This window comes from Triticum urartu, chromosome 2 (genome assembly GCF_003073215.2).
Source record: "Triticum urartu cultivar G1812 chromosome 2, Tu2.1, whole genome shotgun sequence".
Taxonomy (NCBI): domain Eukaryota; kingdom Viridiplantae; phylum Streptophyta; class Magnoliopsida; order Poales; family Poaceae; genus Triticum; species Triticum urartu.
Window position 1 is genome coordinate 13,239,286 of NC_053023.1, and position 18,640 is coordinate 13,257,925.

The 18,640-nt window shown below is 46.0% G+C and overlaps 1 protein-coding gene across 1 annotated transcript; it reads left to right on the forward strand.

Moving 5' to 3' along the window:
• The first annotated feature begins 5,514 nt into the window (after window positions 1–5,514).
• Window positions 5,515–10,228, forward strand: LOC125540675. The gene is made up of 4 exons (XM_048704264.1): window positions 5,515–6,162; window positions 7,155–7,604; window positions 8,099–8,561; window positions 8,671–10,228. The coding sequence occupies exons 1-4, from the start codon at window positions 5,566–5,568 to the stop codon at window positions 9,933–9,935; spliced, it is 2,775 nt and encodes a 924-aa protein (XP_048560221.1). The 5' UTR covers window positions 5,515–5,565; the 3' UTR covers window positions 9,936–10,228.
• The last annotated feature ends 8,412 nt before the right edge of the window (window positions 10,229–18,640 follow it).

Sequence of the window (18,640 nt, forward strand, 5' to 3'; positions counted from 1 at the left end):
GTCCTTTCCCTTCTTGGTTGTTGCATCAAAGCGGACACCGCTGTTTTGGTTGGTGCTCTTTTGATCTTGGTCAATCGTGTAAAATGTATTCCCATTTATCTCGTATCATTTGTAAATCAATACAATCAAAGATGGTCCCCTGGACAACAAGTACAACTCATCACAAACAGTGTTGTCACCTCTGAGACGTGCTTCCAACCAACTGCTGAAAGTCCTGATGTGTTCACATGTAATCCAGTCGTCGCACTGCTCCGGGTGTTTGGAGCGCAGACTGTTCTTGTGTTCATCGACATACGGGGTCACCAAGGTAGAGTTCTGTAGAACTGTGTAGTGTGCTTGAGACCAAGAATATCCGTCCCTGCATATTATTGAGTCTCTTCCAAGAGTGCCTTTTCCAGTCAGTCTCCCGTCATACCGCGATTTAGGGAGACCTATCTTCTTAAGGCCAGGAATGAAGTCAACACAAAACCCGATGACATCCTCTGTTTGATGGCCCATGGAGATGCTTCCTTCTGGCCTAGCACGGTTACGGACATATTTCTTTAGGACTCCCATGAACCTCTCAAAGGGGAACATATTGTGTAGAAATACGGGCCCCAGAATAACAATCTCGTCGACTAGATGAACTAGGACGTGCGTCATGATATTGAAGAAGGATGGTGGGAACACCAGCTCGACACTGACAAGACATTGCGCCACATCACTCCTTAGCCTTGGTACGATTTCTGGATCGATCACCTTCTGAGAGATTGCATTGAGGAATGCACATAGCTTCACAATGGCTAATCGGACGTTTTCTGGTAGAAGCCCCCTCAATGCAACCGGAAGCAGTTGTGTCATAATCACGTGGCAGTCATGAGACTTTAGGTTCTGGAACTTTTTCTCTGGCATATTTATTATTCCCTTTATATTCGACGAGAAGCCAGCCGAGACCTTCATACTGAGCAGGCATTCAAAGAAGATTTCTTTATCTTCTTTCGTAAGAGCGTAGCTGGTAGGACCTTCATACTGCTTCGGAGGCATGCCGTCTTTTTCGTGCAAACGTTGCAGGTCCTCCCGTGCCTCAGGTGTATCTTTTGTCTTTCCATACATGCCCAAGAAGCCTAGCAGGTTCACGCAAAGGTTCTTCGTCACGTGCATCACGTCGATTGAAGAGCGGACCTCTAGGTCTTTCCAGTAGGGTAGGTCCCAAAATATAGATTTCTTCTTCCACATGGGTGCGTGTCCCTCAGCATCATTCGAAACAGCTAGTGCGCCGGGACCCTTTCCAAAGATTACGTGTAAATCATTGACCAAAGCAAGTACGTGATCACCGGTACGCATGGCAAGCTTCTTCCGGTGATCTGCCTCGCCTTTGAAATGCTTGCCTTTCTTTCGACATTGATGGTTGGTCGGAAGAAATCGACAATGGCCCAAGTACACATTCTTCCTGCATTTGTCCAGGTATATACTTTCAGTGTCATCTAAATAGTGCGTGCATGCGTGGTATTCTTTGTTTGTCTGTCCTGAAAGATTACTGAGAGCGGGCCAATCGTTGATGGTCACGAACAGCAACGCCTTTAGGTTAAATTCCTCTTGTCTGTGCTCATCCCACGTATGTACACCGTTTCCATTCCATAGCTGTAAAAGTTCTTCAACTAATGGCCTTAGGTACACATCAATGTCGTTGCCGGGTTGCTTAGGGCCTTGGATGAGAACTGGCATCATAATGAACTTCCGCTTCATGCACATCCAAGGAGGAAGGTTATACATACATAGAGTCACGGGCCAGGTGCTGTGATTGCTGCTCTGCTCCCCGAAAGGATTAATGCCATCCGCGCTTAAAGAAAACCATACGTTCCTTGGATCCTTTGCAAACTCATCCCAGTACTTTCTCTCGATTTTTCTCCACTGTGACCCGTCAGCGGGTGCTCTCAACTTCCTGTCTTTCTTACGGTCCTCACCGTGCCATCGCATCAACTTGGCATGCTCTCCGTTTCTGAACAGACATTTCAACTGTGGTATTATAGGAGCATACCACATCACCTTCGCAGGAACCCTCTTCCTGGGGGGCTCGTCGTGAACATCACCAGGGTCATCTCGTCTGATCTTATACCGCAATGCACCGCATACCGGGCATGCGTTCAGATCCTTGTATGCACCGCGGTAGAGGATGCAGTCATTAGGGCATGCATGTATCTTCTCCACCTCCAATCCTAGAGGGCATACGACCTTCTTTGCTGCGTATGTACTGTCGGGCAATTCGTTATCCTTTGGAAGCTTCTTCTTCAATATTTTCAGTAGCTTCTCAAATCCTTTGTCAGGCACAGCATTCTCTGCCTTCCACTGCAGCAATTCCAGTACGGTACCGAGCTTTGTGTTGCCATCTTCGCAATTGGGGTACAACCCTTTTTTGTGATCCTCTAACATGCAATCGAACTTCAGCTTCTTCTTTTGACTTTCGCATTGCGTCCTTGCATCGACAATGACCCGGCGGAGATCATCATTATCGGGCACATCGTCTGGTTCCTCTTGATCTTCAGCAGCTTCACCCGTTGCAGCATCATTGGGCACATCGTCTGGTTCCTCTTGATCTTCACCAGCTCCCCCCGTTGTAGCATCACCGTATTCAGGGAGCACATAGTTGTCATCGTACTCTTCTTCTTCGCCGTCTTCCATCATAACCCCTATTTCTCCGTGCCTCGTCCAAACATTATAGTGTGGCATGAAACCCTTGTAAAGCAGGTGGGTGTGAAGGATTTTCCGGTTAGAGTAAGACATCGTATTCCCACATTTAGTGCATGGACAACACATAAAACCATTCTGCTTGTTTGCCTCATCCGCATCGAGAAACTCATGCACGCCCTTAATGTACTCGGAGGTGTGTCTGTCACCGTACATCCATTGCCGGTTCATCTGCGTGCATTATATATAATTAAGTATCCAAATTAATAGAAGTTCATCATCACATTAAAACCAAAGTACATACATAGTTCTCATCTAACAACATATAGCTCTTCAGAGCATCTAATTAATTAAACCATACATTGAAACTATGTAAAACATTTCAATGCGAAAACAAATGCGATCATAATCGCAACCAAGGTAACAATTGATCCAACGGCATAATGATACCAAGCCTCGGTATGAATGGCATATTTTCTAATCTTTCTAATCTTCAAGCGCATTGCATCCATCTTGATCTTGTGATCATCGACGACATCCGCAACATGCAACTCCAATATCATCTTCTCCTCCTCAATTTTTTTATTTTTTCCTTCAACAAATTGTTTTCTTCTTCAACTAAATTTAACCTCTCGACAATAGCTTCGGTTGGCATTTCCGATTCACATACATCCTACATAAATAAAATCTATGTCACGTTGGTCGGCATAATTTTCATAAACAATAAATGAACCAATAGTTATAAAGATAATATATATACCACATCCGAATCATAGACAGGACGAGGGCCGACGGGGGCGGATACCAAAACCATCGCACTATATAAGATGCAATAATAAAAGTAAGAAAAAATACAAGTATCTATGTAAACATACAAGTAAGAATATTTTTCCTTTCAGAAAGAAGATAAGAACAAGAGGCTCACCACGGTGGTGCCGGCGATGAGCTCGGCATCGACGGCGGTGAAGACGGGGACGGGGCGTGATGGACCGCTAAACCTAGACAAATATTAAGGAAAATGGAGCTTGGAGTTCGAGCTTGGAGAGGATAAAGCTTAAGTAGTGTGGCTCGGGCATTCCATCGAACACCTTGTGTGCATGGAGGTGAGCTAGAGCACCACCAAGCCCTCTCCCCCTCGGCCAGAAAAAACAGAGCAGTGTGCTCTGCTCTTGCACGAGGGGGTATATATAGGCACCACCATTGGTCCCGGTTGGTGGCATGAACCGGGACCAAAGGGGTGCCTTTGGTCCCGGTTCATGCCACCAACCGGGGCCAATGGTGGTGGGCCAGGAGCGAGGCCCATTGGTCCCGGTTCGTCCCACCAACCGGGACCAAAGGTCCAGATGAACCGGGACCAATGGCCCACGTGGCACGGCCGGCCCCCTGGGCTCACAAACCGAGTCCAATGCCTTCATTGATCCCGGTTCTGGACTGAACCGGGACTAATGGGCTGACCCGGCCTGGACCTTTGCCCCCTTTTCTACTAGTGTTACATGCTAAGTTATAGGAATTCTATAGGAATGGCCCCGCCTCTGTTGCTGACCGCGACCAATATATGTTGTAGGAATGATAAATTTTAGGGTGAGTAATCAAATTGATTGATGTGCTTAGTGTGGATTGATAATTTTGTAGATTTAGTTCTAGAATGCATGATATATAATGCATTACTATATACCATGCATATTACTTTATATCATGCGGATATACCTGTTTTTAGCTGTCGGATGCAAAATGAACGGCCACCACGTTCATCTTCTTCCCTGAAACTACCACCACGTTCCGTCGACCTGCGCCGCTCACGGCCGGCAGTGCTCCCGCGCCATCTTAGCCGCATCGGCCTCCCCTCAACCGCCGCCCATGGCCATCCCTCTCACCCTGGCAAGGGACAAATCTTTTCGGGGAACCTGCACCCCTCCCACACACCTAAGTTAGAATGCGGGCGAGCCTGCCCCCTCCCCCTCCCCACCCGTAAAATAGATTGCCGGCATGCCTGCCTAGGATCGATGGACCCAATTCTAAATTCACGCGACATATATATATATGTAGGTATCGTGTAGATGTAAAAGTATGATAAAGTTTAAAAAAAAAACGTTGGTAAAAACCAACACGTCGCTAACACTGAACTACTAGCATCGTTCTGGTTTATTAGGGTCTCTTTTGATTCAAAGAATTTTCATAGGATTTTTGAAGGGTTAGAATCCTTAAGAATTTTTCCTATGTTGATCGTTTGATTCGTAGGATTGAATTTTGTAGGATTTTTTCCTAAGGATTCATTTGTACTGCATTTCACAGAAATTCTAGCATCCACTCAAACCTCTTGAAAGAAATCCTTTGTTTTTCCCTTGACACAATCAAACAAATTCAAATCTTATAGGGATCCAATGGACATGCCATTTCAATCCTGTGTTTTTGCAATCCTATGAATCAAAGAGGCCCTTAGTTTTCTTTGTATTTTGTGTCAAATTTTGGCTATAGCTTTTACCAACAAAATGTTAATGCATGTCAGCAAAAATTATATCGTTGGATTCGTATTTGAACATAGTTTTCAATGATATACTCTTTTTTATGACATGTATTGACATTTTGTTAGTTAAATCTATGATTAAAATTTTATACTAAACACGAAGGGGGCTAATAAAGGCGGTATCTGACTAGTAGTACGTAGTAACTATCTGACTAGTAGTAGCTGGTACTAGTTAATTGATGAAACAGGGGAGCGGTGACACTGCCGGTTTCTGGTCTGCGTTGTCCCGCCACGCGTCAACTATTGCTGTGCTGTCCACCCCCACCACCCCCGCCTTACCTCGGAAGTGGAGTCGCTCTCACACCACCCAGCACAGCACATCACCACCTCGGCCTCTCCCACATCGCACTCCGAGGAACCCAAAGCAGCCAGCTCCCATGGGCCGCGGCCGTGCCAGGAGGCGCCGTCCGACCCCCTCCGACTCCTCATCGTCGGAGGAGGAGCTCCTGCTGCCGGTCGGCGTGGAGGAGGAGGATGAGGACGAGGCGGACGATGAGTCGGAGGACGACCACGAGGAGCTCATACTACTGCCGGTCGGCGCGGAGGTGGAGGTGCGCAGCGACGACCCGGGCTTCGCCGGCTCCTTCTATGAGGCCACCGTCGCCGGCCACAAGCTCTCCGCCGGCCGCCGCGGGCGCTACACGGTGGAATACACCACGCTCCTGGCCGACGACGGAGACGACGAGCCGCTCAGGGAGACAGCGGCCGCCGCCAACGTGCGGCCGCGGCCACCACCGGTCGAGGAAAGGGAGTTCGCGGTCCACGAGATGGTGGAGGCGTTCCACAACGACGGGTGGTGGGTCGGCGTGGTCTACGCCGTCGTCCCGCCGCCGCTGATGGCCGGGGATCGCCGGCAGCCGAGGGCGTACAGGGTCACGTTCCCCACCTCGCGGGAGACGCTGGAGTTCCAGGAGGCGGATCTGCGGCCGCACCGCGTGTTCGAGGACGGCCGGTGGGTCCCGGCTGCAGAGGTGGTAAGTGGGGTGCCTCCTCTGTTCACAATTCACATAGTACTGCTTTGGGTTGCATTTAGGTGGTTTATTTGATAGATTAATTAGTTTGTCGACTATGGATAAAAACATTTCACTTTCAGTACAACTTTCAGGTGCTTGGAGTGTCCTGTGCGTCTGTCCCCAAATGGATTTGTTGCATGTAGCATGCTCTTTATCAATTTTAGACCATGGATATATTCTGTTTTTGTCAATTATCTGAACTTTTTTGGACGAATCATAGATAAATTTTAAAATCTCTATTTTTTCATACTTTGGAACTTAATTAGGTTACATTTTCTTCAGTCAATTCATGGGAACTAGCTTTTTTTTCTTGTAAATTATATATAATTCATTCAAGAAATGGCAACTAGTTGGTTCAATTCTAAGAAGTATATAAGATCCATGAACACAGTTAATCGTTTTTTCTTTTGGGGAACATGCGGTGAAATCAAACATACTGTAGATTTTCAAATTAATCGCGCTCATATTGAAATTATATTTCAATTTAAAACAGCTCATGTTCTGCTTGTGCAGTTTCTCATTTGAGATTTTCTGCTGTCTTTCTCATCTGAATTAGCTTACCTTCTTGAAGTTACTAATTCCAGCCCACATATTCCTATTTTGGGTTGTGCTCTCAGACCAACCATTACCAGATAAGTGATTAACAAATACTGAAATACTAGCACTACTCCTAGATGTTTATCAAAAATTAATGATGACCATTTGACATTTTAACTTACAAATTTGGGGGCTACCATGCTACACAGCCATGTATATGCACCCTATGGTAATATGCAGCCTTGAGATAAATATAAATATTTTCCAAGGGTGTATTAACATGTGCTGCTAACTTCAAATTAAAAGGATGTGGGTGGATCATTTAAAATGGATAACACTTTTCAACTTCAATGACTAATCTGCACCCATGGTGCAGTTATCTCTTTTGTTATTTCTGATTCTCTTGTTGTTTGCAGGACAATGGAAGTCCTTTGTTCGGTGAGGGAAACCAAGTTGAAGTGAGTGGAAAATCCTTGGGCGCATCCTGGAGTCCAGCTACTGTTCTTAAAGTGATTGGTGCTACAAATTTTCTAGTACAGTATATGCATATTGAAAATGACAGGGAAGTGGCCACTGAGATTGTCGATTCTCAAGATATTCGGCCAGCACGCGCCATCACCCGTATGCACTCCAAGTACAGATTTTCTCCTCCTTCTCAGGTTGAGGTCCACCATGAAGGTAGCTGGTGGCCTGGTGTTATTGTTAAGGTTTTAGGTAGTGGAATCAACAAGAAGTATGTGGTGAAATTGAAGAATCGCAAGACAGACATGGAGGACGAACCTGTGGATGTTTTGACGGTTGAAATTACGCAACTAAGGCCACGGGTTGACTGGGACGGTAAAAAATGGGTACGTTGCGTGAAAGAGGTATAATTACTGCATAATCCATGTTTTGTCTTCTGTCATTCTTTTCTGCTGTTTTTTGTTGTTGTTGCTTGCAACAAGTATATTATACTTAATTTTAGTCTTTTGGATTTCAAAGAAATTTGATAACCTTACCATAGTACTTTGGCTCCTCTTATCACTACTGTTGCAGCATGCTACTCATTTTATACACCTTCATTGTGCATCATTTGCATCAGGACTAAAGACACTTTCCATCTGTTTGTTCTTCAATCCCTTGGGCCCAGTAAACTGTGATAGACTTAGTCCTGTTATGATGGCCACATATTCATCTTGTATGTTTAGGAAAACAAATGCGCACTTGAAAACAGAAGCTTCTGCAAATGAATTAGGAATATGCAAGTTAGTTCATAATTGGAATATTATCCCTACTCTACGTTCCAAACATCAATTATGTTATTCAATGTTGCCTCAAATCTTTATGGTGTACTGATGTGTTATTTTTTCCTATGTGTTAGCTTTCACACCAAAATAATGTCCATGAGGTGCATCCATCTCAGAAATCTTCTAATGAACCTCGATTAACTTCTCGGAAAAGGCTAGTTTCCGCCTTGTATGATGACACTGATAAAATCGGTAATGAACCTGATTCTTGTCGTGACAAAAAGTTGAAGAATGAAGATGTGATATCAGGAAAAATTTCTCCTCTTCCTCTGTCCATTTGCAATGAGAACAATGAAATTACTCATAATCAAGGGAATGCTGTATTGTCATTACGGTCTGAGCTATCACTTGCTTCACTGCCACCAACGGCAGCATTTAAGCAGCTGACTTCATCTTCACTTGCTCCAAGCTGTCATCTGGAACAATCATCTTCTCAGATGATTATCATACCATCTACGCCAGAAAGTCGGCAGTCACGGCCTTTGTTATTTGGAGCGTTTGGACAACCAAGAGCTGACCCACAGGACAGACTATTAGGTATGTGTTCTGATTTCTGAACAGTCTGCAATATGTACTGATTACAGAAATGTCAGCAACATCTCCGTTATATTACTAGCAGTTGTATCATGATACTTTCGATTTCCAGGTTCACAAGAAGGTAGTGGAATAGATCTTCAGGAAGTTCGCTATGTTGGTGAAACTAGTGTTGAGCAGAACTCTGGTGGAGAATGGTGTCAGAGATATTTGGTTATGGCTGATAATGCAAGCATTCTTTTGTTGCCTTCAGCAGAAAGTTGTGAAGCTAATGAGGACAACACAGCCGCTGCGGTGGAGTGTGTGACTGGTTATGTTGCTCCATCTGAGGACTTGTCTCTCATACCTGTGGCTACTTTAGATGGTGTTGTACCTAATCTGTTACCATTAGAGTGGGATTTGGAGGTCAATATAACTGAAGATATGGATGAGGCGAACCATCAAGGGAATGTAGTTGGGTTAGCCAGCAATGGGAATCATAATCAGTATTCTAGCGTTCACTGTCCATTCTCAGCCACATCTTTAACTGCACTTGAGGATGACATGATTACCAATGAAAGTCCAAGCAGAGAGTTCTTATGCAGTAGCCAATCCGTCGAGAAGTCGACAGTAACTCGGTTCTCTTCTGTTGGCATGAACAATTATAGTGTGACAGAACCTTTCGATGATAGCTTGGCCATTACAAATGGTGTGGAGGGTACACCAGTACCCAGGTATGTTGCAAGCAGAACAAATGATTCTGTCTTTCCCTTATCGCCGGAATCTCTAGCTGTGCATGAGAGTACCATGGACACGAACAGCCTGCTTTCAGGATCCTTGGCAGCCCATCATCTTCCATTTGTGAAGACCTCCCCATTGTGGGCACATCTTGAGGCACTGGAAATATTCAGGAAAGCGCCACAGCAGCCACATTTTCGTCAGTTCGAGCAGTGTTGTCCAGAGCTCCGCGAAGGGATGGCATTAGGTTTGATGCTCTCTTTTGCTAATTTAGCAGAAAGCATCAACATGCTGGATGTTCAGGGTGACAAAGAACTACTTGTACAGAAGATGAAAAGCCTTGCTTTGCTCGAGGAGAATGGTTTCGACGTCATGTGCCTGAGATCACGCGTGGAAGCTTTACTCGCCACAGATAATAGTCGCGTCGAAAAGCTGGAGGAGAAGATTGCTCACATAGAAACCTACGACCAAGAACTCGGCATGCAAGTTCGCGCGCTGGCTATGACCGTCCATCATCTCGAACTGCATGCGTATCTCATGCGCAACATGATGCGGTCTGCCATCACACGGAAGATGAGCAATGCTGTGAAGATCTCAAGACTCAAGGCAGAAGCTAACGATCTTGAGAGATCGTATCATTCCAACGCCGCGCCACGGTGAGTTTGGTCTATTGTGGGAGCACGTCAGCACGCTTGTGAATAGGTAGTTACCACACCACCCAGCTAGTTGTTGTGTAGATACTAGTTCGTAATGCTATCCTGCAGATCGCCGTGCGACGGGCGAGTCATTTGTGTATGTTGTTGCTCTGGTATGGTAGTGGTACAGGCAGCTATCTGTGAAGTAGTCCAGGCAGTATACCGTGCAAGCTGAACCTGGACAGTATGTGCGTGGGCTACTGAAGTCACTTTTGGTATTGCGTATATGTCATAGTAGTATGCTGCTCTGTTCTGTGATTCAGTGTCTTCAGCTGCGAACCAGTTTTAGTATTGTAGCTCATAGTGCTAATATGTTGTTAGTCTGAGTCTAGAGTACTGTAGTTGTGCTCAAAACATGCATGTTTCGAATTGAATCGTGTCGTCGTTTGAATACCATTTTGTTGACGACCACAGTGCCATGGTTATGGAGGAAACGTCAGAATACTATTTTGTTGACGACTACGGTGGCATGGTTATGGAGGAAAAGCTACAAATCGACTTCTCCAGGCTGCAATTGTTTTTACTTTCCCCTGCTTTCACTAGCGATCAATGCCAAAGAATCTCAGCCAAAGCATTTCCTATGATAATTTTCTCCATTTCTCAGTGATCTTTCAAAATCCTGCTTTCACTTATGCTTTACTTATACTTAAGACTACTTTTCCAACTAAAAAAAAGACTACTTTTCTGTATGGGCTGATGCCTAGAGAATACTTTTACTGTTCTTCGCCCCGCTTTATATACAAAGCAATGATCCTCAACAACCGGTACAAACACTTGCCAACACTACACACGCACACACCTAAGGCAGGATACATAGGCATTGAGCGCAGCAACAACAACCCTAATGCTATAAGAGCAACCGGGGTCCTCAACCGTAAACACGCCACCGCGAAGAGATGAAGCTACATACGACGAACCGTGGGCTCTAAGGCGGCGCCTTCAGAAAGGAAACGACACCGGAGCGCCACCCGACCTGGGGATCAGAGTTTCCCCTGAAGTAACACGACAAGCAATGAAAGCCGCGACGACGCTTTCAAGAAGGGAACGAGCGTCGCCGCCGCCGGTCCGTCCAAAGATAGAACAGGTTTTCACCACGGCCAACACTCACCGCCACCGAACGCCATACCCCGGCGACCACGCCGCCCCCACACGGCCATGGCCACCTGGCAGCACCTAACCACGGGCTCTACCCAAGAGCACCGCGGAACCACCACCAGGGCCGCCGCCCAGACATCCAAGACCTGGACACCACCTAATTCAAGACCCACCGCTACCCCAACCAAAGATGTGGGCGAAAAGGACCCGCCTTTCGCACCCTTGTGCTACCCCCAATGTCTCCATCGACTCGTCCTGTTGCCGGACGCGAGACGAGGTCGGTCCTACTGCTGGGTGCGAGGCGAGGTCAGTCCTGCTGCCGGGTAAGATGAGCTCGGTCCTGCTGCTGAGCGCGCGACAAGCGATGGACTGAAGCCCGGGGAGGGCCGAACCTTCGAAGACGGTAGCAACCAGACGACGAGGAGAGGTACCAAAGGTCGAAACGGGCCGCCTACAAACGAGCCAACGCTAGAAACCTAGCTGCCGCTGCAGCCGACCCGTTGAACTGCCATGATGTCGGCTCAGCGAATGGAAGCCGCCACGCCCAGAGGGCCGAGCCACCTCACCGCCGCCGCCCATAGTCGGAGCAGCAGCCACCCATGGGCCGCTGCCCCAACCCGCGCCGCCCGCCGGATAAAAGCGTCAGATCTGGCTGGCACACATCCACCACCACCAGCCCCCGACCGAAACCAGAGGAGATGAAGGGCGAGACCCACACCACTCCGCCGCCACCTCCGCCAGCAGACCACCACCACGAAGGCGATTGTCCGCAGCCCAGGCCGCCCGCAGCCCGCACCCATCGCGTCTGGATCCGATAGTCGGCCTTCACCACACCGGCCGTGCACCACTAGGGCGTGCCCCGTCACGCCGCCACGGCACCCACGCGCTACCACCAGCGTTGATGCGATGCCACGCGGTGGAGCCCCACGGAAGCGCTACCACCTGGTTCGGGGCTGTCGGCGTGCGCTGGCCAACACGAACGAAGAGACGAGATGGGCCCCGCCGCCACCGGCGGCGACCGTGCTTTGCCCGGCCCCGCCCTCTGGCAGCGGCGAGGGAGGAGGAGGCGGGAGGAGGGGTGCGATGGCGGCGGTGGTGCGGTCACCCTCCTCGTCGCCCGCGAGAGGGGATAAGGTTGGGGTACTTCTGGCTTGGCTCTTGCAGAACCATTCGAGTGGCCCTAAAGAATACTGTTAGTGTACAATCATATCTTTGAAATAACTGTAACATATTTCCGCAACAACGCATGAGGTATCATCTCTAGTATTTCCCGAGAAAGTAAGTCGCATGTCCTAGTTTTGTCGATTTAAGACATGCCTTACAGTGGCTGCTACCAACACCTAGACCTAGCCATCCATGCCCCCCCCCCCCCCCCCCCCCCCCCCCCCCCCTTCGAAAGCCAAATGGTTGTCCTCTTCCCTCAAGATGTTCCTAAATGCTCCCAAAGGTTGCAGTGGCGCTTTTGTGGTATCCTGGCCGAGCGGGTCACTGGTTTGCACCGTCTTCATGGCCTCCACCTTCCTCTTTAGCTATCTCCGGATGAATCTGGTTGCCCAACCATGGTTTTTATAAGATTTGATTGAATTGCTGCAGAGAGTAGAAAACATCGACATTGAACGCTAGCGTTGCAGGAACCACCCTTCTATAGAATTGTGCTAAAAATCACTAATTTTGAGGCTAATTTTTTTTGCAAAAACCCACTAGTTGGTGGTTTTGGTCGTTTTGATGACGATTGTGACATGTGGATCCCGCAAATGATGACATGACGTACCAAATTGCAGGCGATGCCTGTTAGGCGAGGTGAGGCACAGAACGTACCAAGCCCCCAACATTTAGTACTGTAATCAATTTTTTTATCGACCATGCAGTACAAACCCTTACAGTGGGCTAACTCGTTGTTTGCCTATCTATATCCCTATATAGTGCGAAAATAACTTTGAAAGTTGGTCGTTGGATGAAGTCAAACCAACGGTATAGAGATGGCAAATCCGAGCACTACTGGCTGTTGGATATCATTTACATTTCACTAAATTCTGCCACATGTATAATTTAGAAGACTCCATTGTTGAACTTAAGCATAATGCACAAACCTCAAAACACAAGCACTTCTCCTTTGTTCTAAAATCTTCCATATCTTAATTTCCCAAAAAAAATCTAAATGAATTTTCACTATTTGTTTTTACTTTATACTTTACAATGCACAATTCCATGAATCTTAAAATAGTTTTTTTATAAAACTAATTGATTTTGAATGAGATGAACTACAAGAATTAAACGAACATCTACATCATGCATATATATGACTCAAAGCTTACATGCTATAGTGTGGTATTTATTCATAATTTAGTTATCAAGTCTCATGCGTTCAATGCACGTATACCTTACTAGTACACCTAGGAGCGACCAGAACAAACTTACAACCTCTATATTCACTCGTGAGTGACACTCAACGAAGCCACCATTGGTGGGTTGCCAAGCAGGCCTTCCGTGGCGTCCAGTCAGAGACTACCTTTTATGCAGTAGTGGTGTAAATATGTTTGTCCAATCACTCATATGATTCTCCAAAGTACTCCAAGGATATAAAAGTTGTGGCTATTTCAACCACTAGTATTATTCATATGAACAAGAAAGAATCAGAACAACTACGGTTTTTAACATATCATGAAAATATTGTAGCCTTGCGTGGAGTAATAAGACCCAAATCATCGGTCTCACCATGATATATAGTTTCATAAAATACAATGACAATTTCTAGAGACGATTACACTTAATGGAAGATTTGAAATGATAACACAGATAGAGTTCATGCACACATACATATGAATGTGTCGGCCTTCAGGTGTGTGTGCAACTTATTGTGCCAATTAATATGGTATAGTTCACCAAGCTTTCATGGGTAGATATCAATTGCTGAGTAGGGACCCAATACTGGCAGAATTTTGTAATCATCACTGAAGCCAGCATCAGAAAATATCCTCTTCCACTCAATTTCATCTCGTTCCACCCGAGTGATATATGTTGGAAATATGAGCAATTTACCGAATGATTTTATTGACAGAAATACTAGATAAAGCATGACCAGTATAGTAGTGATAAAACAAGCCATGCAATTTGACAAAGAGAAGGTAAACAACATCTTCATATATGAACTGTAACTAAACGTATCTAGAGCAGACAGTATAGCAAGTTGCATATATGAAATAGAGTCTAACATATTTAGGGCAAATACTAGAACAAGGAACTGTAGCAGGACCTCTAATAGAAAGGACAAGAACACGTACGGGACAGCAGCAGCAGAAGCGCTGGACTTGGGGTCGGTGTCCTCGCCGGCCATGTCGTCGAGGAGATCGTGGACGTCGGGGAAGAAGTCATCGTCGGGGAAGTAGTGTCGTCGGGGAAGTAGTCGTCGGCGACCGGATTGTCCGTGATGAAGCAGCTAGTAGTCGCGCTGAGTGCTCCCCAAAAACCTTATCACCCTTCTCCCGTACATGACTCAAAAGGTGCGGTTTTGGAGACCTACTGTCCCGACGTGCGATGCACGCCGCAAGCCGGGATGAGGAAGACAGCAGCAGCTCAGAGATGGAACCGATGGCAAGGAAGGAGTAGTTCTGGTGCATCTCTCTGGGAGGAGCGACCTCCCTTTTATAGACGCAAGAGAAGGAGGCGAGAGGGCATCGACGGGAGGTGAAACGAAGAGACGGAGATGAAGCAAACGGCCAGCAGCCAAAGGGCTGCACCGTTCCGCATTCGAGCTCCACTTTCTCAAAAATCTTTTCAGCTTCCGTGTGTCCTTTCGTATACCCGTAGTGTGTGGAAAAAATTTAGACATCGGCTCATTCCCGCAACCCGCGGCGCGTCGTGATGAGGCGAGGCGTGGCGAGGCGGGCGGCGGAGGAGGAGCGCGCGTGGATGTCCCTCTTGTTCTCATGCTCATACAAGTGGGGAAAGAACCTCCCTTATAAAGAGGTCCAACTCCCTCTAAACTAGCAATGTGGGACTAAACTTTAGTTCCACCTCTTGCCTTGCACGAATGGGCTGCGTGGGCCTCTAGGATTTATTACGAATTTCTGAAACTGCTATTGGGATAGGCCCAAAGTAGACAAAATTTCAGCAATCCCCCACCAGATCCCAGAGGCACACAAAAATTACCTTTGGTTCCAAAACACTGTTTTATATACCGGTACTGCAGTGGAGACTGTTAAGTTGAACTTCCACCTAGAACTCTATGCTACACTAGTAAGCAACTTGAACAGTGGACTGGGCCTTGAACTGCAAGTTTTCTGCGAATCTAGCTTCACATAAAACCTTGACCGATGCGTGGCTACCATGGGTCTTCCCCGTGGGTGGAGCTTATGTGTCATACTCCTTGACCTTTCATGAGTTTACTAGAGAAAACCCTACTCTCACAAATTGCGACGTTTGACAATCAGACTCATATAGGTGTGTTCTTCAAAAGATGTTCTGCAGGATAACATCTCTGCTTAAATGAGCCACTTAGAACACATTAAGATATACATCAACCTGTCATGCAGATTAGGAGAGTATTGCATCTTCATGGAGTGGTATTGTGAATAGTAAGGATACTCTCCTCTCAGTTGACCAACAGCTTGTCTTCCACATCTAATTCACGGGATCTCCGATCACAAAAAATAGGTTACCACTGTGAACAACTCATATTGTGGGTCTCATACCCATCTCCCTCGATGCATTATCTATCACATTATGTGATAGACCCTTAGTAAAAGGATCTGCTTGATTTTTAGACGTTTTGGATATAATCCAATGCAATAACTCCGGAGTTTTTCATTTTTCTGACAGACTTTAACCTTCTCTGAACATGTCTTGATGACTTCATGTTATCCTTTGAGCTGCTCACTTTTGTGATCACAGTTTGATTGTCGCAGTTCATAAGGATACCCGGTATAGGTTTCTCAACAACCGGCAAGTCATTCAAGAGCCGACGAAGCCAATCTGCTTCGACCGTAGCTGTATCTAGTGTTGTGAGTTCTGCTTCCATTGTTGACCTTGTTAAGATGGTCTGCTTGCAAGACTTCCAAGAAACAGCGCCACCTCCATGAGTGAATACATATCCGCTCGAGGCCTTTATCTCATCAGCATCTGAGATCCAGTTTGAGTCACTATACCCTTCAAGCACCTTTGGGTGCCCAGTGTAGTCAATTCCATAATTTGCAGTGCCTTTCAAATAATGCAAAAATCTTTCTAGAGCTTTCCAGTGCACATCTCCTGGTTTTGAGACAAACCGACTCAGTTTGCTAACAGCAAAAGAGATGTCAGGTCTTGTAGCACTAGCTAAGTACATGAGCGAGCCAATAATCTGAGAATATTTCAATTAATCTCTAGCAATTCTTTGATTCTTTCGAAGTAACATACTTGCATCATAAGGTGTTGGAGAGGGCTTGCAGTCACTATATCCAAAGCGACTCAAGTTCTTTTCCACATAGTGAGATTGAAGCAATGTAATCCCACCATCATCGTCTCTCAACAACTTGATGTTCAGAATGACATCAGCCACTCCTAAATCATTCATCTCAAAACAGCGAGATAGGAAATTTTTGACCTCCTTAATAACATTCAGATTTGTTCCGAAAATAAGTATGTCATCAACATACAAGCAAAGGATAACTCCTTCGCCCCCACCATGGCGATAGTACACACATTTGCCAGCTTTGTTCACAACAAAGCCTGCAGTTGTTAAAGTTCTTTCAAACTTCTCATGCCACTGTTTGGGTGCTTTCTTGAGTCCATACAAAGACTTCAGCAACTGCACACTTTTCCTTCCTGACCATCTAGTACAAACCCATCTGGTTGTTCCATATAAATTTCCTTGTACAACTCTCCATTTAGGAAAGCAGTCTTAACATCCATTTGATGAACGAGAAGACCATGCGAGGCAGCTAGTGAAAGTAGAACTCGAATAGTGGTCAGTCGAGCCACAGGCGAGTAAGTATCAAAAAAGTCTTCACCTTCCTTTTGGGTATAACCCTTAGCCACGAGCCGAGCCTTGTACTTTTCAATAGTACCATCAGGCCTAAGCTTCTTCTTGAATACCCATTTGCATCCTATAGGTTTGCACCCATAAGTACGATCAGTTATCTCCCAAGTTTCATTCGCCAAGATGGAATCCATCTCGCTACGAACTGCTTCCTTCCAATAGTCAGCATCTTCAGATGCATAGGCCTCTGAAATAGAACTGGGAGTGTTATCTATGAGATACACAAGAAAATCATCACCAAAGGACTTTGCAGTCCTCTGTCTCTTGCTCTTAGTAGGAACTTCATTGTTCTCCTCCACGGGACTTTCAAAGTGTTCTATCGAAATGGCAGGTTTGGTAATTGTAACTGGTTCCTGATTCGATGGACTAGGCATCTCCTGATTAGATGAGGTGGCCATATCCTTCATGGGAAAGATATCTTCAAAGAAAGTCGCATCATTCGACTCCATGATCGTACCTACATGCATGTCAGGTACCTCAGATTTTACAACCAAGAATCTATAACCAATGCTATGAAAAGCATGTCCCAGGAAAACACAATCCACAGTCTTTGGTCCAAGCTTCCGCTTCTTTGGAATTGGAACATTGACTTTCGCCAAATAACCCCATGTTCGTAGATAAGAGAGTTTTAACCTTTTCTTCTCCCATTTCTCGAATGGAGTTATCTCTTTGTTCTTTGTGGGAACTCGGTTTAGGACATGACATGCCGTCAATATCGCCTCCCCCACCATGCCTTGGAGAGATCCGATGTGTCTAACATGGCGTTAACCAAATCAGTTAGAGTATGGTTCTTTCATTCAGCCACCCCATTTGACTGAGGTGAGTAGGGAGGCGTCCTCTCATGGATTATACCATGTTTCGCACAAAAAGCATCAAATTCATTGGAAAAATACTCTCCACCACCACTACTAGGGAAAAGGCTAGCAGCAGCGCGGGTACCCGCGCTACCAATAAGGCGCTACATCTAACGTATAGCAATAGCGCTGGTCCACCCGCGCTACTGCTACACAAGTGTTGCAGCAGCGCGCTTAAAGGAACCTCACTGCTGCTAATAGCTATAGCGCGCTTCCCCTGTGCGCGCTACTGCTACAACCGCGCTGCTGCTAACTTTTCTGCACTTGCTACTGCTAATTTTAGTTGTTTTTTGTTTTTTTTGGCATATTTGTTTTGTATTTGAACAGGCTTTATAGAAGAATCTTTAGCACATACAAAAGTCATCATGATACACATACAAATGCCTGCAAGACCACAAATGTAATCATAGCATATACATACAAATAGTCTCGTCATAATCATCATCCAACACAAAGTGGTATCTTGTCATCATCTCGAAAATAGCGATACATGCAAGTCTCGAATACTTGAAACTACAACGTCATCCATCTAAACAAAGGTATACGCGAGAAGAGCTATCACTATGAGTGAGAGCGGAACTATGCAGTACATGAGATGGCGGTTACGAGTCCTCTCTCGCGCTAGCGTGAACCTCGAGTAACTAGCACTAGTAGAAAACAGGGCTTTGGTCCAGGCCGGGTCAGCCCATTAGTCCCGGTTCAGTCCAC